At 37.4% G+C, this 20753-nt stretch overlaps 1 protein-coding gene across 6 annotated transcripts in view; it reads left to right on the top strand.

The window, feature by feature from the left end:
* LYRM9 (LYR motif containing 9) overlaps nucleotides 1-20753 on the top strand; it is a 56137-nt gene that overhangs the window by 20164 nt on the left and 15220 nt on the right. For 3 of the 6 annotated variants that reach the window (XM_019471808.1, XM_009278265.2, XM_009278269.2), the window contains exon 3: nucleotides 20103-20243. In XM_019471808.1, the coding sequence (XP_019327353.1) occupies nucleotides 20118-20243 (126 nt within the window). In that variant the 5' untranslated portion in view covers nucleotides 20103-20117. Of the gene's footprint in view, nucleotides 1-12614; nucleotides 12707-20099; nucleotides 20244-20753 lie in introns of all 6 variants that reach the window. The other 3 variants (XM_009278267.2, XM_009278266.2, XM_009278264.2) reach the window with 3 other exon arrangements.

Below are 20753 nucleotides of genomic sequence, written 5' to 3'. Positions count from 1 at the left end.
GAAGTGATTTTAGAATATGTTAGACCACATACATCTCCTCTTGTTCCTTCTGTGCTGGCTAAAAAAGTTACTAGCCATGCTTCCCTCCAGCTTGTTGCAGGGTATGCCACCTGCCCTTTCCTTTGTTATTATCTCCCCTTCAGGTCTCAAAGCTGAACTCGTTGATTGCTTTCCAACTTGACTTATTTTGACTGAAAAAAAATTTAATGACTAGTCTTTACTAACTTGGATGTCTCAGCTTAATCCAGTCACTTGCAGGAATTGCCCTAAATACCACACAGCTTTATTCTCATTTACTTATCTGTTACTATATGCTGCCTTGATGTAGGGATTGTTCGTTAGATTTTTTTTTCTTCTCAAAACATTCTCAAATTCCCAAGCCTAAAATCAATATGCTGCAAAATGGCTCAGCTTTATCCAATTCTTTGTGCCTGTTTACATGATGGTTGAATTTCCTAATGTTGGAAGTATTTCTTCTGGCTCCCAGGTCAACCTGAAGAATTCTAACTGTTTTCTGTGTAGGATCCATAAACAGAAATCAAGTGGTTTGTTCTCTATTATTTTTGCATGCATTTTGTAGGGTTGTACCTTACTAGATGAGATTTTGGGTTCCCTTTTTTTCTAGTGGGGTAACCAAACAAATAGTAGTAAAGTTAAAGGAAGACTGTACCTAATTAAGCAGGAAGAAGTTGAAGGGAAAAAACCTGGGAGGAGGCATATAAAATTTGTGAATCACATCTAGCAAAGTTTACTTAAACCACAGTGGAAATATATGAAAAAATAATGATTTTTCAGGTGCTTTGTATAGTGTATTAAGTTCTAGTAGCCTAGTAGGCCTTCAGAGTGCTAATATAACATACTTATACTCAAAATATCTTTAAATATGAATTAAACCTTAAAAGGCTCTTGCATTGCAGGAGTGGTGTTGTCCATCTGTAACAGACAGTTGCCTTGAACAACGCAGTTACTCCTAGGTAACTTTGGAGAAACTCGCTACAATCATAAAACTCAAGCCCAGTCGTTCAGATTGCCAGCAAACATATGTTTTTGTGGTTCAATAGAAATGTGCTGATTTACAACAGCCAAGAACTTGGACTAGTGACTTTAATGTTGCCTTCAGTGGCATTTGCCTGGAGAAACTGTGGTAGAAAAATGAAGTCCTTCAAATTGAGTTCCAATACAGATACAATATCAGTATTCAAGATTCTTATGTTGGACATAAATTCATTTATGGCAACATACACTATTTCAGTTTATTTCTTTTAACTATTACTTCCAGCAATAACTCTCAGCTCACTAAACTAAAACTAAATAGATTGTGGTAAATAGGCATAGAGAAAATTTACAGTAGCAGCTGTTGTCCAAATAAATGTAGGAGACTTCAAACAATCCATCACGCTAAATTTACTTTACAATGTAGTCTCTCTTCACAAATAATATTTAAAAAAATTGTTCTTGAGGAAAGTCAGTTTGGTTCTTCAGAAAATGTTAGCAGCTTCTCCATGGAAGACACTTTTTGCCCTTTCAGAACTGGGCAGAAAATGATCTATTGAAATCAAATGCATAAATTATGCATGTAATACAACTTGCTTTGAAATGATGAGTCTGATCAGAGCCTGATGGCAATTAAACTGAGTTCTGAAAGATCAGCTGTGTTTGAGAATCATCAGAACTCGATGTGGATGTGATCTGTAGGTGTGCTAGCAGCACCTACTTATCAAATTAGAAAAATACTATTAATTTCTTACAGCTAAGCACTTGGATTCTCTCTTCAGAAGTAATTGGTGATGTTAGAGGTAATATTTTTTTATTCTTGTCAGAAAGGATAATAAAAATGCAGTAGAAGCTTAGAAGCTTGTGTATTTACAGCATTGACAACTGTAAGTCAAGTAGTATTTCAGACTGAAGCTAGACAGGCAAAGGCACCCAACTCTTCATGGTTACATATTACCAGTCCTCCAGGACTGTAAAATATTAAATATAGTGATGCTGTAATCTAAACTCTTAATTTTTAAATTCTTTACAGCAGAAAAATAACAAGCCATGGTGCTAAATCCATATACACAATGAAGCTTGATGGAAACAAGGCAATGAAAGATTTACCTCAGGCTTTACACACAAAACTGCAGTGTGTGGTAGTCTGTGCACTCAAGGTGCACAGGTCCACAAATGGGAAGAGAGGCATACTACTGACAGCTTCTAGCCTGAGCAGTAAGAGGCTTGTGTCTTTGACTTGGCTGCAATATTTGGTATTCTGTCTTTTTTGATTTTTGTTTGGTAAATGCATCCCTTGTCTGTGGGATCTGACTAGACTGTAAATGGAAGTGTAACAGAGTCTAGGTGTGCTTCCTCCAGGAGTGGAGGGAGGAGGTGAGGGAGTCCTGTAGAGATTCTGGTGATACTTAAAGCATTAACTTGCATAGAATTTCTTATTTTTCATTTTCAGTTTAACCCACTTCCCAATACTTAAGGCAATCATATCTGATTTTTTTCCTCGTGGGATCTGACTAGACTGTAAATGGAAGTGTAACAGAGTCTAGGTGTGCTTCCTCCAGGAGTGGAGGGAGGAGGTGAGGGAGTCCTGTAGAGATTCTGGTGATACTTAAAGCATTAACTTGCATAGAATTTCTTATTTTTCATTTTCAGTTTAACCCACTTCCCAATACTTAAGGCAATCACATCTGATTTTTTTTCTCTGATGACATTTTTTAGTACATGAGAATTAAAAAATGCCTTGGTAAAGTATGTGTATTTTCATAGCAAAGAATGCATTTCTATTATACTTTTTCAAAGCAAATCACAGAAATATTCAATGGGGAAGAAAAAAGATAGATGTTTGTTTTTATAGTTGGGGTTTGTTTGTTTTGAACTGAATAAGTCTGAAAATACTAGATAAAAACTGCAGATCAAATGAAAAGACTCCATAAGCATTCTCCAGATCATCAAAAAACCACCCAACTGACAACACTACAACAAGAAAATCTTCTTAATTAATGTCTTCAGTTAAAGCAAAAGCATTGTGGATGTGTTAAATATATTATTAAATCTGTATTGTTTAGATAATAGGATGGGGAAGACACTTGTGCTGAGTGCTGTGTCAAATTCGTCACGGCATGTTTTAATTCTAGTTCACTTGCTGGATTTCACAGCTATTTGTCTGGGTATTGGGGTAATTTGGAGGGTTGAGTGAAGCCAGATGACTGTAATGAACTCATTTTGTGTCTTTGACTCATTCTGGCAAAAAAAGATGCTATTTATGGGGTATTTTGTATTGTTAGGACTTCTGTTCCTCCTGTCTCTCAAACTTTCTCTGGGCCGCTGTCTTTGCGCCATCACTGATAATTACGTCAAATTAATTCAGCATAATTGAGTTAATTATTAGCACTGGAGGTTAACAACATGACTTCAATTGAACCAAAGCTTTTATCCCCCTTTTCCTGAGGTTCACAAAATGTAAACAAATCTGAATCATGGATGAAACCTAAGGCAGCTCCATTTCCATCAAGTGCTTTTGCCAGTCAGAAGAACTATCTTGCCGCAGTCGTTCACTCAGGCGGGTGTTGATAAATGTGCTGTCTGCTGCAAAGGGAAAAGAATGCGGTGGCATTCTGTATCAACATCGAAGTACTTTAGAAGAAATATTTTAATCACCCCAGAGCCATTTAGTCAAAACTAGAAGGATAGAATGATCATTAATAAAAATTCAGATATATAGAGGATATTGAACCTGGTTTAGCTGACATACATCAAAAAGAATTAAGATATAGGTTCCAAAGATTCACAGAATAGCTTTTTTTGAATTAGGGATGTTATTGTGAATCCCTGTGTAAGAGACAATCATTAGCACGATTCCTTGTATAAGCTGGTAGTTTTAGAATCAGAAGATATGGTTTCTATTCCTAGCTGTGCTATTGACTCATTGTGTGACTTTGCACAAGCGCTTAATTTTCTGGACCACAGTTTCTTTTCTCAGATATTTTCCCTCTTGGAGATCCAAGAGGCTAGGGTTGTCTCTGCTTGTGTATCCATGGTCTAGGCATAGTGTGATGGGATATCTGAATCACTGGTGTCTCGATGTATTGCAGTGGATCTCTGCGCTGGGATGCTAAGAACTCTGCCTTTGCCAAGGGTAAAAGCAAGCTTTAGTGCCAAGGGCTAAAATTGAGATCCAACTCCTGCTTTCTGCAAAGTGCAGCGTGTTTGTTTTAATCTATTAAAGCAAGAGCTCTGAGCTGGACACTCAGATGAAGAGTTTTGGCTTGAACTTAACTCTATAGACAATCAAACAAACTTTTTTCCCCTAACTTCATCTCAGCCAGAGCTATAAATTAGTTACTCAATATAATTGGTGTATTGTGTGTAATCAATTAAAAATAACTTCATCTCAGCCAGAGCTATAAATTACTCAATATAATTGGTGCATTGTGTGTAATCAATTATAAGCAAGCTCTGTACCTCTGAAAACAAATGCCCTGCAGAGTTCTATAGAGTGTTTTTCTTGTATATCATTCTGGCCTGATGACAAAAATATCCAAAAGATGGGGGGGAAGTGAAAATTTGAAGAAATCATGTCCCAGTTGTAAGATTTTTTTTATCTGGCTAAAGTGATATCCAGGATCTATTTTTGGTTCTGCTATTGATGTGCTATGTGGAAGATGAAGAATATTATTTAATTTATTTCTTTGTGTCTTTTTGGAGAAAGTAGGGCTAAAGATACTTGGTTTGCTTTTATACTTGATTTGAGTTCTGTATATGGTAAGGATTATTTAACAATGGATGAATTGTCTGGGACAGACTGCAGAAGATGGATAAAACTGTCTTGCTTGAAACTGCTTACAAGATTCTCAGACAAAGTGAAAGTGAGTCTGCTGCTGACATTCTGATCCTAGGTTCAGATGGTATCAGGTTGGAAAGAAATAAGATTACCTTTTGTTTTGAAAAGGTGCGATACAATATTGCTAATATAATGTATAACAGTGTTACTAATCGTGAGATGGTTGTCTGCTCTAAGCAACAGACAACACTGGCTTTAAACTGTAGATACTGCTACAGTTCTCAAATTTGTAAGAATTTTTTCAAAAAATATTTTTTTTCATCTTACTACTTTAACTGATGTTAACTTAAATCTAGATGATGGGGGAGGAGGAGGAAAGTTTTATTACTAACACGGAAATTCTCAACATATGCTTTCTATTCTCATCTAAATCATGTCCATGACTTTGCCATGAAAATAGATGACAAACAGCCTTCTTCCACACAGGGTGTGCTGGGGTACGCAGATGCCCTTTTAGCACCGCAGGGAGAATTATCTTCCCGGGAGGTCAGATCCTGTACTATAAACGACTGCAGATTTGCTAAAGTCAATGGAGCTGTGCTAGCCTGTTGATATTGTTAGAAGTCTGATCTATCGGCAGACTTTCGAAAACTATCTAGAATTTACAAAACTGTCCTCTTCCAGCATACAGCTTCTGTTTTCCTTTTGGAAGCCTATATTAAATCCGAATAGGAGAGAAACAACAAGGACTGAGCTAATGTAGGCAACAACACATTTAGTCCTGTGCTCAAGCAATGTGTAGGCCTGCAATTTAAATACATTACACTAGGCAACATCTGCCATCACTGTCAGCTGTAGTTTTAATTACTTCCCTCTTTTAATTGGGTCAAATCATGAAGCACTGGAATCAATAGTTAAGTAGCTGTTTCTGGAGCCAGGTACTGATTTCCTGGATAATGTGGAGTTCCTTCAACATTTTTCTTTCCATCTCAAAAGAATATCTTAACTTTCTAAAAAAATAACAGTATCTTATGTAGAAGAGAATGGTCCCTGAAGGAGTCAGGGGGACATATAGCTCTTTCACCATCCAAAGCATGGAGAATGTGCAAGTCTCATACAGCAGCTGGCTTTGTGAGGAGCTCTCTCTTGTGGCATCCCGTTGCAGCCAGCAGAGGTTTTCCAGGGATAGGAGTCCTTTCTCAAAAACCAGTTGCTGGTCTGGGAACTCTTTCTTTGCAATAAGCTTGTTGCTAGCCAGACTTTTCCTTTGTTTTTCTTATGAAACAGATTCTCTTTGAGCTAGGCTAGGCCATAGAGAGTGACAGTAAAGTTTTTGGGAAAACTTCAGGTATGGCTTTAAGACCTTAGAAATGTTCCTAACATATGGTGGGCATCTGCCCTCATGATTAGCTGTTGGTATGGTAACAATCCCTGATTAGTGAACTGTACAAGTTAAAATCCCCCTTAAGAGGCTAAAGACTCCTAGATTTAAATGTTCTGTAATACTGCTGCTTGAAAACATTTCTCCCATGAACAGGCATGTATTTTGCTCAAGGTGTGGTGGGCCAAACTCATCCATGGTATAATTCTACCACAGACAGGGTTTATGACAGGGAAGGTTTTGGCTCAGATTATTACTTGGATTGAGAGCAAGGGATTGGAAGATGCTAAATTTCAGCAGGTGTGGATTTGAAATAATGAGACAGCAAGTTGTTCTTGGTGCTGCTGTAAAGGATAATGTAAATTGGAAAGGACGATTACAGGGCGAACTGTAGATACCAGGGCATTGTACAAGTACCATCGTCATTAGTCTAGGGATTATGTGTGTATGGTTAGGACTGGAAAGGATGTGCTGTGGTAGATAAGTAAAATTAGATGTCATACTGGAAAGCCCTGTTATACTGCAGGTTTTATTCCCTTGAGGGCTGGATATGATGTTTGCACTAAAGGAATGTTAAGAGGTATATGTTAGGCATTCTTGGTTTAAAAAACAACAACAGTTTTTTATTAATCTTTAGTCAATAGTGTGGGTCACAGTGAGTTCTTTTGCTTTTTTTTAAAGTTCTGACTCTTTACCTTCCTGTGACTTTGTCCTTCTATTGAACTTTTGTACTTTTACTTTCCTAAGTAGAGCCCTTTCTGCACTGAGTGATAGCTGCTTGTTTGAATTATGTGCTTTTACCTTCTTGCCTTTTTTTAAAAAAAGATAAAGTTGGATTGCATGAGCAAAATGAGCTTATCTTAAAGCATAAAGGTAAAATAAACTTCAACCAGTTTCAGTTCTTCCTGAATCGAGTTAGGAACCATGACAAAGCCTTATGTTAGACTTACTATTCTTCCCATGCTTATATAACCCATAGTTCACAGAATTAATGTTTTCATTAATCAAAGACGGCATGTTTGCACCCTTCAAAAGAACTTTCATACCTTATGCTGCCAACTGGGTATCCGTCCTTTAACAAAATTTGTTGTAGCTTGTATTGTGCCCAATTGGAATTTTTTCAAAAACTTGAAGATTCAAAAAGTATTGGAAGGTGATATAAGCCCAGCCAGAAAGTTGTGATACTAACTATCATAAAGTAGTAGGGAGAACCACAATTGCTACACTGGAACTAAGCACTGGAACATTTCAAAATACAATATTTACAAGAAAGGAAGGAATGAACAGGCAGTGTTGTTTTAAAGCCGATGGCACCAAGATATAATTCAATTCATATTCAGGCATGATCTCAAAGGTAAATACTTACAGATTAGGCCACCGAGAACAAAATTCATGTTGACAGCAGTTGAACTGAGCAGTTTACAGCTGGAAAGATAAAGTTCTTTTGAGACTGTGCCTTTCAGAATTTTCTTTCAGCCAGGAGAAGTCATTGTCAGGAGAAAAGAGTAAGTAGAGAAGTTTGAATTGCACCTAAACCTGGGAGGTTCCTATCCTCCCATTGCTGCTGGAATTTGACGTTTAGTGAGCATGCTCCAAAGAACATTACTCTAATTAGTCTGAGCATACTTATTAATTATCCAGAACAGGGTAATCTGGCTTCAGTGTGGGCAGTATGTTTCCTCACTGGTGTTAGATTGCAAAAGTCTCAATGTTTTACTTGCTGTGTTTGATGTATTGCATGTCTCTGCTTCGTGATACCAAACAAGAGTGTAAGGTAAAACTTTTGCCCTGTGGCTTTGGTTAATTTATATAAGTAGTCTTCATGACAAGAATTTGATGTTTCTTTATGCCCAAACCCTAGAGCTTTTGTGCCTTTTTATAATCCTGTTGATTTACATCTATATTCAGTTTTCCCTTACCATACAGATCTTTTAAGCTTTTACTCAGACCCTAAGAAAAAGACATTATAGATCTGATTTCCAGTTGCCTTAAAGTTGCTTTACACCATACCAGCAGTAAAGAGATCATAAAGTTTGATGTTTCTTTATGCCCAAACCCTAGAGCTTTTGTGCCTTTTTATAATCCTGTTGATTTACATCTATATTCAGTTTTCCCTTACTATACAGATCTTTTAAGCTTTTACTCAGACCCTAAGAAAAAGACATTATAGATCTGATTTCCAGTTGCCTTAAAGTTGCTTTACACCATACCAGCAGTAAAGAGATCATAAATTGAGTGCAAATACAAAATATAATCTACATTTGATCGGTAAGAAAACTGTGCTTCTCAGAACCTGAAAACAGGAATCTCGTGCTGAGCTGAGCATGCTAGGCTACCAGGTGTGCTCAGGTCTTTGTTCAGCACCTTCCTATGTTTTCAGGGTTTCAGACCAGAAGGAAACTAGATTATACAGTTTGATTCTGTGTAATGTGGTATTAAAACTTGACCCAGGAAACTCTGCATTAAGTCAGACAACTCGTGTTGACTAGCACACCTGTGCCTTACAGGTCCTAGGCTGCATGCTGATTGCCAGGACAGTTCAACTGTGTGCAGCTCTTCCCTTTTTGTCTTTTACAATGGACTTTCAGTAGCAGGTTGAGGGCCGGATGAATTGCTATGATGGTAGCAGCCCATATCTTTTTTTTTTTAAACTGTGGATGTACAAAATAAAATGGAGCTCTAGTCCACTTTCAGAGGTAAAGTTACTTCTTTCCTTTTATTCATAGCTTCCTTGTTTATACGTTTAGGGATCATTATCAATCTTTTTGTTTTGCACAGCAGCTCACTGGGAGCTGATGTTCAGTTGCTTGTTCAGTATGACTATCTAGTTTTTTCAGAACTATTCCTTCTAGGTTATGATTCCCTATTGTGTAGGTATAACCTGCACTCTGAGTTGTTTGTATAATGTTCAGGTGTATTAAAGCACAACTTTGGACCCAGCTTATCCAGAAATTTACCACATTCTCTGATTGCCCTGTTGTCATTATGTACAGCTCTAGTAATCTTTGTCATCCCCAAGTTTTACTGATTATAATTTTATATTTATAATATGTTATATTATATTTATAATATATATTATATATAATACAATATATATAGTATTATATTTATAATATAAGTGTTGAAGAGCATTAGGCCTAATACTGATGCTATAGAACTGCATGAAGGATGTCCAACCAATGGTGATTCCTTGTCAACAAATAGATCTTTGAGATCTGTCATTTAGCCAATTCTTAATACCCTGTGTGCTCTACTAATATTGTGTAAAGCTAACTTTACACTGCGGGGCTGTACCCCCAAAATGTACTGCTGTTGCCCTGTCATTTGACACTGCTTCTCTGCCTCATGCATCAAGCAAAGCATAAAGCAGAGAAGAACAGAAATAGAAGTGAACAGAACAAGACTGGCTATCATCATTCATGCAATAGGACTTTACAGATCATATTTAGAAAGGACAAAATCCACAACAATGACAGGTCACAGCTCGTCAGAAGTAATCACATCAAAGCAGCAGATCTTAATAAAAGCCCAGCATGCTGGAGAGATGTGTTTATTAGAAAGTGGCTAGAGCATTGTACATGCTCACCCATACACGAGAAGGGGTATATCTACAGTGCAGGCCATTGCCCAGGGCTGCAAAATGTTCAGTAGCTCTATGAGTGAATGTGACTTGGTAGGGATGGACTTTTGCTGGTTTGCCTAGGGCAGCAGAACCCATAGAGCTGGCCTTGGACACAGTGCACTAGTCACTCTCCTGTGACCTACTAGGGAATAAAGAAAATACATTACAGTGTAATAACCAGAGACAGCAGTTAGTTTGCTCAAACTGGTAAGGTCTGCCACTCTGCTGCAATAAGTTGTAAGTGCATTTAAGAAGTTAGAGCCCAGAGTCATAGGCTGTTCCTATATTTACCAGCTGGGAACCTGTCCTCCCTTCAAGGGATTCGTATACTAATGTAGCCAAAAAGAGCAAGAGTCCTTCTGAGTAGCAGCAGTCCACTTGGGTGTCTTCCTGGACTGATGTCAAAACATGAATCAAGATGTTTTGTGGTTAAAGAGGTTTCAAGAGGCTTCCAATTTCATTCTTACTTTGGCAGTTTGGTTATTACTTTCCTGTGCAGAAAGTTTTACCATCTCACTTTGCACAAATACCACTTTTGGAATCTGCATTCGTACTAATAAAAGCAGGTCCAGTGAAGGCATAATGAGTCAGGTTACAGAACTTGGCTATGAATTTTTAATAGTAAGTTCACTAGTGATTTTTTTCTTGTAGAGTCTGCTATTGGACACTTCAGGGAGGACAAATAATTTTGGCACCTTAGATAAGATAACTGTGTAAGATGTTCCAAGTTCAACACCGAGTTCCCAAGATACCTAAAATCATACATAGGTTTGAAAAAAGTCTTTCTCTGCTGTTTTATGAGTACTTATACTGCTGGGAATATTCTGAAACATCTTCCTAATTAAAACTAAACTAATGCTACTCAATAGATGCTTTGCATTTGGTTTTTTTGATTAATTTTTTTACAGGGTTTCTTTACTTAATCCTAATTTGCAAAATTCACTCTGTACTTCTCAGCTATTTTTATGATTGAGTCCAAACACAGCCTACTAACACCCAGGGAGATGGTATGGGTTTTGTTGTTTGGGGTTTTTTTTGAGGAGTTTTTTCTTGAACATGTGATGTGATCAACTTGCGTAACAGACAATCTGGAGCAAGAGCCTGGAGCCAGCTGCAAACACTGGTACCAGCTTTTGGATCCCACAGGTACCTTCAGTAACAGAGTGAACAGTAAAAAAAAATAGTATCAGACAGTTCTCTCTCTCCATTTCTAGTTTCTTTTCCCTCCAACTTTTGTGTGCTTGGCTTTGTGTGGGATGGCAATGGTCAATGGCAATGCATTCCCCAGCAGAGAACCCAACTGTAAAGATAAGTTTATCACGAAAGATGGTTAGTGGTCACAATGTTGAGGCAGTCTGTGGGAACCCAGCTCCATTCTGCTGAATACTACTTTGTGGTTGGTATTCAACACCTTAGTATCTTTGCCCTGTGGAAGTGAGTATGTGTCTCACCTGACTACAGTGAGCTGGCGAGGCAATGTTCCAGGCTAGCTTTATATCAGTTAAGTGGCCAGATTAAGTGAGTCAAATCCAGGCCTGTCTTGGTTCCTCATTGTTAAAAATGGACATAATACTACTTTACTAGTATACTGTAAAATCAATACTTTGAGGTTTGACTAGCATAGGGAATCATAAATTCCTGAGTTAGACTTCTAAAGATGTAATGCCTTGGAGTAATAAGAAAACACATCTCCAGCCTGTATACTGGGGGGAAGAGAGGGAAGGGGGAGCCAACCTGTAAACAGCAACAGCTCAGGTAACTCCTTCAGTCCTTTAATTAACACTTCCAGTCTCTGAAGCCCAGCTTTGGTGGCTGTTTAACTCTAGTCCGGAGGGACTGAGATTCTGGCTGTTGAACCATAGGGATTTGCTTGAAAAACAGTCACAATAGCAGAAGAAAAAACCATCTGAGAGCAGTGACATAGTGTCATATCAGTATCATCATGGGTTCAGCTATACACTGAGTCAATTGACAAGCTTGCTAATGCAGAGTGCAAGATTAATTGGCTTTGGTCAGCCTTTGCTTCACTATCTGAATATCATTATCAGGAATGTAAATGATTATGCAATGCAGAGAAATGCCACAATAGTCTCAGTGTCTCCTTTTATACTTGTCTCTTTTTAAACAGGGCTTTATCTAAATGCAAATGTGATTTCAGCCTTCTGATTAGGACATTATACAGTCATCCATTCCAGAAAAGCACAATTAGCGGATTATTTTATTTCTGACTCAACAGTTCTTGGTTTAGATAGTTTGTTTGTTGTGCTATGCATGATATTTAAGTTATCAGAAGGAGATTTACATTGTTAGTCAGGATTACAGCCAGATTTTGTGAGGTCGAGGGTTTTTTCTTGGCAGATAAAAATGGTAACATTTGTGGGATTTGAGGGGGGGTGTTTTTAGAACAAAAGGCAATAGTGCATATTCTTACTATGCTTCATTGTCCTTTTTGTGCCAAGTAAGGGGCAAATTAGAGTAGTAACTATGCAAATTCTCCAGTGTCGTGGGGTGTACAAGTGCAGAGTTTAGCCTTACCTGTTTGCAGGATCTACTCACTGAGTTGTACTCATACAGCACCCCAGTGGGTCAGGTCATAAGATTATTTCTCACTAAACAGCCATTTTACCAAAATAGCCATCAAGTTTTCCATGTGCTATGGTAGATTTCCAGTGAAGTTTTCACCAGAAATGATACTGCAAACACTGAAGTTACATGCTCAGAAAAATACAGATCTTTGGTGATAAACTTCTCTATGAAGCTTACCCATGTCACAAAATTTGTAGCATTTTTGCAGCTATGAATCTGTCAGAACTCAGGATATGTTTTTTTTCTTTCAGTATGGGAGCCTCGTACAGTATACGTCTGATAACTAGACCTGGTGAAAACTTCGATCTTCAAGTCAATTAGAAAGTCCAGTATTTGTGTTAAGGTGAAGGATTTTTTTCTGAAATTCATCAGTGTAAATGTATTTGTCACACGATTTGGATTCAACAGCTCATCATTTTCCTATGAAAAATTACTGCAGTGGAAAATTCCTAATTATCTACAGTGAAACAACATTTTCAATTCCATTGATCAGTTTAATCCTGCCATCAGTTTAATCCTGCCATATTCATATGTTTACATGACTCTGGTTTCTTGCTCTCTCCTATAGCTTATTTTCTTTATGCTGAAGCAAGCTGTCCTGTACATTCCCAACACATGAGGGATCTTTGCTTTTGTGACAGGAAATCTATTGCACCACTTAGGTTTAATTAGAGCACAATGACATATGATGAGTTTACACATCAAAGCCTAGAAACAACACAACAAATGGGCTCTAGTCCCAAAGTATATTTTGGGATCCATATTGAATTGGGATGTTTCACTGTATTTAGTGGGAATATGTGAAATACAGGGTCAGGTTCTTAGGGTCAGTGGAACTATACCAATTCTTACCAGCTAAGGATCTAGCCCCAAAAAACTGTGTGTAAAGTTAAATTTAGGTTCAGATGAACTTGAATCCAACTGCATATTCTAGATTTCTGTACTGGATGATAAAAAAAATTCCCATGGGTTCTGTGTAAGTAACAAGTTGAATCCTATGCCCAGTTCTAATTTGCACTGAGTTCAGAGAGTTGAGTATAGACCCAGGACATATTTTAATCTGCCACATAGTGGAGTGAGGGGTTAGCTTACATCTAGGTGCACAGATGGTCTTTATATTCTGTTCACTTGTCACACTACTTATGTGTTGGTAAGTCACAGTCAGTGATTACAGTGCCCTATCACTTACGTAAATGAAGCTCTTCATCTCATATCTTTAACATGTATGTGGATTTATCATTTCAAGAAGTACGACTTATTACTGTAGCAATTTTTTCCTTCCATAAATGCTTTTCATTAAATAAGGGAATTGTGATGTTTCAGATACAATTTTTTTTTCTTATTTCAGGAAAGCTTAATTTGAGATATAGTATCTAGATCCCAAGTTCTGTCTACACTCAGGGTTATGGGATGGGTCCATTTTTGTCTTATTGTTCTTAATCTACATTTGTGCATATTACATGAAAGATAAAAAAAACCCTCTCCTGTATGGAGAATGCAAAAAGCAATTTAAGCTGGGGTTTTTATAGAGTTCATCCCTTTTCAAATATCCACTTTTCCTGTGGTTATTGGACTGCTTTAGTATTTTGAGACACAGTACTCACAGGAGACTAGGCTGTTTTAAGAACAAAAGTGCCGTGTATTCAAAGTGTGGCATTTAGTCTAACTGTATGGTAATGATGAATGCCCAGCCTTTGCATTAGTCTGGCGAGGCAGCGTGTCTCAAGCATTCACCTTCAAGGCACAGTTGTTTCCTTGTGGACCATTTCTGTAACATGTGGCAGGCCTTCGTCCTCTGACCATGTTAGCATTGCTCCCCATGTCAAGTCATGAACTGTGGGGCACAGCAAAGAGGTCAGATGGCTTCAGATATTCTTATATGTGAATTGCCTGACTCAACATGTAGCCATTTGGGTTCTAAACAAAAAACTAGCTGTATTAAAGCTTGACTTTCAGAGTTGTAGAATATGTAAACTGCCACTGAAGGAAGGAGAAAAGGAAAACACTGGTTGGAGCCAAAGATAGCCTGTGTGAAGCTGGTCTAGTCAGTTAATTTCTGTGCCTCATTTCCTATTGATGAGAGCAGTCTACAGTCTGAGTGGTGTTCTTGTGTCTGTATCAGACACTGGGAGACACTCAGGATATGGTAATAGAAGATTCAGAAATATATAAAAAAGCTAGATAGATGTCTGCTGGTGCAACACCTGTAAATAGTAATCCTTAAGCTTCAGTAATTTTTTGTAACAGACTCTAGAAGGCGCTTTATTCTTTAGAAAAGTGACTTGATTAATCAGGCTTTAAATGACTGACAGATAAAGCACCTTGACAATTACTGGGCCATTAACATGGCTTTTTTTTATTATGGCATGCCTTGTATCTGTTTTGTTTTTCATTTTCCTTCTTTTTATAACTGTATCTGTTCAGGCAGTTCTTGTTCAAATGTATTGGTAAAACAGAGAAATACAGAGTTGGATACACAGAGGACATCCAAGCTTTATTGAAAAGGTCTTGCTTCCCCTGTGTAATTTCATATGGTAAAAAAATTCAAGGCTACCAAAGAAAGGCAACATGTATGTTACTGTATTCTTTAACTACTTGTTATAAAAGAAAAGTAAATCTAGATATTGATCAAAAAATAAAATCCTTACATCCCAGTTCCTCTGAAAAACACATCTCCTTCTATAAATTGAATACTGTTGTGACGGAATCTCTTGAACTATCAGTATGTGTCAGGAATATTACTCAGTCTACATATATCGTTCTCAGTTTTGTCACCTGCAGTACTAAATGCCGGGGAAAACTGAAGGAGGGGATTTAGCATGATGTTTGTATAGTAAGTGTTTCTTACAACTTATGGTATAAATTCGCAACCCCAAAATACTTAATTAAAAAGGTAATACCAGTTGAAGGCTCAAAGTTTAATTTAAATAGTAGGGGAGAAAGAGCCAGGTGTCAGGTGAAATTAAATATCCTAAACAGGAAAGGAAAGCAAAAGCAAAGGCATATGCATAACAAACAAGACAATTTTCAAAGTTTCATTTGTGTTCTCACTGACATGTAGTAGGGATATACAGAGATATCACTGAACTGAGTGCTAGGAAGAAACTGAAGGAGGGTACCAGAATCTATTTTGAAAGTCGATTTGTATTAGAAGGGTTCCTAAGAAAACAACCTGAGAAAAGAAGTCAAGGAAGGAAGTTAGTGCTGAGAGCAATATCAAGGGTGGAGTGAAAGGTGTATGCTGGAAATATGCCCTCAGCGCGCTCTGCTGGAAGAGAAGCCCTAGGATTGAACCCCATGTTGCAGTTAGAAAAATAACATGTACATATACCTGCTTGAGGTGCCTGTTGAGGCCTTCAACACTTGGGAAGTAAGTCAGATGAGGTGTTATGCCATGAGGTGTCCAGTATGCCAAAACAAAACTGAGATCCACTCTGAAACAAACTCTTTTATTATTATCAGGTCAGATGGGGCTTTGAGCAACCTGATCTATTGAAAGATGTCCCTGTCCATGGCAAGGGGGTTGCACTAGATGATCTTTAAAGGTCCCTTCCAAGCCAAACCATTCTATGATTATATTTCTATTTTCAAAATAGGACACAGACTTGGAATCATCCTACCTAATTTAGGCTTGTAACTGCGGGATCTGTATTATAATTCTTGTTTTGCTACTCCTGTGTTCAATGGAGGGAAGGGCAGGGAGTAATTCAGTCTATATATCATTTGAGTCACATTTTGGAGTTGCTTATCTTTCTACTGGTTGGAGGGGGGAATGCAGGGATCTCTCTACTGACTGCTGAGAGTATAATCACCTCCTGTACTCAAATGCCGAAGTGAAATGAATCCAAACCAAAAAATGCATGGAACTGATGCCCAGCATAGGTTTCATTGCAAAAAGAAAATATATTTTAGAGAAAAAAGACTGGAAAAAAACAAGAGATGAACATTTTGAAGTCTGGGGATATTCTGATCTGTATTTTGAGCTGAACTTTTTAGGTAAAGCCATAATTAGCACATCCTGTGCGCTTGGAAAGTGTGGTAGCAATTGGACCAGTCAGACTGAAGCCATTTTGAAAAGTCAGCTCTTGGTCTATATTTCTGAATTTTTGTAACATCTTTCTGCCCTACGTATTTTTTTGGACAGTATCCAATTCCTGTAGTGCGTGAGGCCAAATGGCTTTTATTAAACAAATACGAAAAAACAGAACTGGAATCAAACAAACAGAATGAAAAGATTGCAGCAGTAGTACAGAGCCAACTTATTGCCCTCATGATGGAAGAATGGTTTTCTAATTGCTTGTGAAAGCTAATGGAAACCATATTTTGGCTGTGAACAGTTCTCAGGAGGGATCATTCTGATGATTGTGAAGTCTTACCTCATCTCTCGTACTTTACTGATAGAACATATCAAGTATTCAAAAGCAGACACACACCATGAAGCTCAAAGTGCAGAAAACCACTGGTCAGTTTTAGATGCTAGAGAAAGATGGAATGCTTCAGGCATGAGTGAGCTTTACTGGCACATCACTGACCTGTCAGAGGCTGGTGCAGATTTACCTTCGTTATGGCATGTCAATTGTGGGAGGAGTAGATAACTGGCAGAGGGTAAAGGTTATGATGACAGAATCCAGGAGCCAACTAATTAATATTTTCTTGCCCACAAGACATCATGATATCGTACTCAACAGTGTTGAGAGAAGGGGGTGTTTGAAAACTTAGTCCAGTCAACATCATCTACTTCTGAGTTACCTGTAACTAAAAATCGGAAATACCACTTTTTGCATTTTGTCCATGGAATCTTTCCTAAATGTTATACCATTTCAGTCCCTAAGATCTTTATTCCAGTCTTTAGTAATAACAACCAAACCAAAGTTGTTATCTTAAATGTTAAATTTTGTCTTTCCATGATGTGTATTAGTCCTTTTTGCGCTGGATGGGGCATTACCAGCACAATACAAAACACAGGATTTCCAACTGCTGTATTTGACATTGGCATCACCCATTTATCCAAAACACAGGATTTCCAACTGCTGTATTTGGCATCACCCATTTATCTATCTTGGGAATGGCCTTTGCCTACTTTTCTTTCCAAGATCCCCTGAATAGGTAGTCATTAACCTATGATTAATTAAGGAAGTGACCAAGCTGAATCTTTTGCAGGTAGTTGACAAGCTGTGATGTATTAGCTCCAGTGGAAAGTCATCACAGCCATTATAGTGGTGTTTACAGAGCTTGGGGTCCAACAGCCTTTTTTTGGTTGGTTAGGTTTTTTTTTATAATGTTAATAACAAATCAGGGTAAACAGCACCATACACAGATCCTTCAGCTCATTGCAATCACAAAAATGTGTCATATTGGTTATGAAGGTCAAATTGGGATTTTTGTAGCTTTTATGGGTATTTTTCACTAGGGAGTTAGTTACTGTGATCAGCATTTGTTTTGGTACTGTTTGCCGTAAATCTGTATACTCTAATACTTTGGGGAAAGGGCTTTGCTTGTTGAAAGTGTTGCTAAAGTGATTTTGAGTAAAGTCACAATTGAACTACAGAGAACCCATTTCAGTGTAAGGAAAGATGTCAGTATAAATAAGCAGGAAAGGGATCCTGACATGTTCTTCAAAGGTTTATGCCTATTAAGCCTATTGTATATCTTAGAATTAGTTTTAATAATTTACATCATCAGCTCATGAGATAGCAACCCTGTTAAGTACTTCCTTAGACAGTCATCTCTTTCCCTTGGAGGCTAGAAAAGCTTTTTCTGAAGTGTCATCAGAGCCTTTCTTAGGGGCTTCCATAACACCCATCAGCCGTGACTCACTATGTTTCTGCAGGTCCTTAAAAAAAAATAGTGTTATAAAACTTGCCTGTTGATACCAGCTAAGCAGGTGGTGAGCTATATTGTGTGCTCTATTAGTCTACACAAAAACAGGCTCATATTACTGTCACCTCCTCCCCAATCCCATCCCACCTGTTTGGCTCATCTGCCTCGTTCTGCCTCATCTTATGACTTGTCATTAGTCTGCCTTGTAAATTCTCCGTGGCAGAAACTTTTTCATTAGATATGTATGTATGTGTATATATAGCACCTACCATGATAGAGCCTGAATCCTTGACTGAAGACTATGGGCACAATTCCAATATGGATAATAATGCTAATATTGCAAGGCTCTTTCTCACACATTTCCTGTAGACAAGAAGCTCTGCTGCAGGAACAGCTCCCTCTCGTTTTACAAGATGTTACTTTTGACAAAAGATAGTTAGATTCAAAAAATCAATATAGCATAGATTTCACCCAATCTTTCAGTAATGAACAGAAAAAAAAAAAAAAAACACTGTGAGGTGCTCAGATATGACTTTGTACTGTGGTTTTGCACCATAAGAAGAGCAATGTTGTAGAGACCCATCCCTCAAGAATAAGACACATTCCGTGTTTTTGTCATAGAATTCTTTAATTTTCTTCACATAGAATCATACTTTTTGTGCCTAAAATATTAAAGATTTTAAGAAACTTCTGCTACTGTAAATCAGCATAGCTCTTGTTACTGCTATAGAGGTATGCTAATTTATATCTACTTAGTTATAGACTGAGATGGAATTTTGTTTTACTGAAAATACGGATTACAATAGTACATATCCCATTATGATGGGCATTTTTATAGGTACATAGTGAGGAGATTTTCCCCACTGCAAGAAGAGCTAGTCTATGCAAATATACAGCTCAGGCATGCGATAGTTGTGGTGTTCTATTCTGAAATAAATTTGGCCAAAGGACTTAAGTAATTTAAGAAAAAGGAAAAAAATATTCCAAATGATGAGTAAGTATCATAACGGGTGCTAAAATAATGCCGTACACCTACTTCATTATTCAGTTACTTATTTATTATCTTTATTCTTAAGAGTAATGATGTAAAAGTGTTTTTTTCCAAATGTTAATTTAGTTCTCTGCAGATGGTAACCATCTGTTAAATGACAAGTAATTTACAGTATTTGATTAGCACTTTATATAGCTTGGATGGACTTACTGTTACAGTATGTAAGGATAGTTATGGAGGTGAAACTTGTTAGATTTGTTCTTTTCCTGTTGCCGTTACCAAAAAAAATGGAAAGCTTCAAACCTATCAATATTTTTGCCTGTCTTCTCCTATATTTATACATGTTATTTCAAGTTAAAGCCTGACATTCATAGGCCAGCTCACAAGATATTCTTGAGAGAATGACAATACTAGGAAATATTGTTAAATTGCAACACCATTTGTAGCAATTATGAGCATCCTCATTCTTCAGTGTTACCATGTGGATGGACTCTTATGGATGCTCAAGGAAAGCACTGGACGCTTGAATGAATCTAGGAATCGTGGCTTATCAAGTAGAAAACTCCCTTGGGGCTGCGATACTGCTTTGTATACTGACAGCAGCTTACACTGTGGGTCTTTTTTTAAACTAGAAAAAATTTAATATTGCAATATACCTTAATATTACCATTATAAAGTGATCTTCTTGCATGAACTGCACGCTTTTGTATTTTAATACCTTGATCAATGACAAATAACCCCCATCTGTCCATAAACTAAGTTCCAATTCATTTCATACTGTGTTTTCTTCTAAAGCTTCTTCAAGTTATGCTGTTAAACCTTAATTTGCTGACCCTGTTTTCATTGTTGTAAAATTACTTTACACTTATTTCTGTGTTTTTAATAAAATTCATTAGGTATTTTGATTTGTGTTTTTTATTTTCAACAGCTAAAAAGCTTGATAATGGCCCCGCTACCGAATGCTGAATTAGTTCAGAACTCTTTGCAGTTATATCGTTACCTGCTTCGATGCTGTAAGCAACTTCCTGAAGAGAATATTCGTCAGCATTACAGACATGCAGTCAGGCAGGTGAGAAACAGACTTTTCTGTTGGTGGAATTCAGTGTTGTGTGGGGTTTTTTGTTTTTGTTTTTCTTCTCCTACGGTTTGGACCAACTTTTTATAACTCCTGGCACTTAAAAAATTATTATTCTGCAAACTTGAAACATTAGTGTATTTGAGGGATTATACTGGGCGTATGTGAAGGAGCATTTCTTTTTGTTTGCTTTGAATCTGAAACCTTCTATTTTCCTTGGCTTTCATCTCTAATTCTTGTGTTAGTCAAGAGAGTGAACGATCATTCCTTACTCACCTAAACACATCTTTTATGGTTTGAGGGATTATACTGGGCGTATGTGAAGGAGCATTTCTTTTTGTTTGCTTTGAATCTGAAACCTTCTATTTTCCTTGGCTTTCATCTCTAATTCTTGTGTTAGTCAAGAGAGTGAACGATCATTCCTTACTCACCTAAACACATCTTTTATGGTGAAATTTACTGGTTCCTTGTCGGTCGTTTTTTTTATATATATATATATATATT

The sequence above is a fragment of the Aptenodytes forsteri genome, unplaced genomic scaffold, assembly GCF_000699145.1.
Source record: "Aptenodytes forsteri isolate BGI_AS27 unplaced genomic scaffold, ASM69914v1 Scaffold66, whole genome shotgun sequence".
NCBI classification, from domain to species: Eukaryota; Metazoa; Chordata; class Aves; order Sphenisciformes; family Spheniscidae; genus Aptenodytes; species Aptenodytes forsteri.
This window is presented reverse-complemented; position numbering and strand designations above follow the sequence as displayed.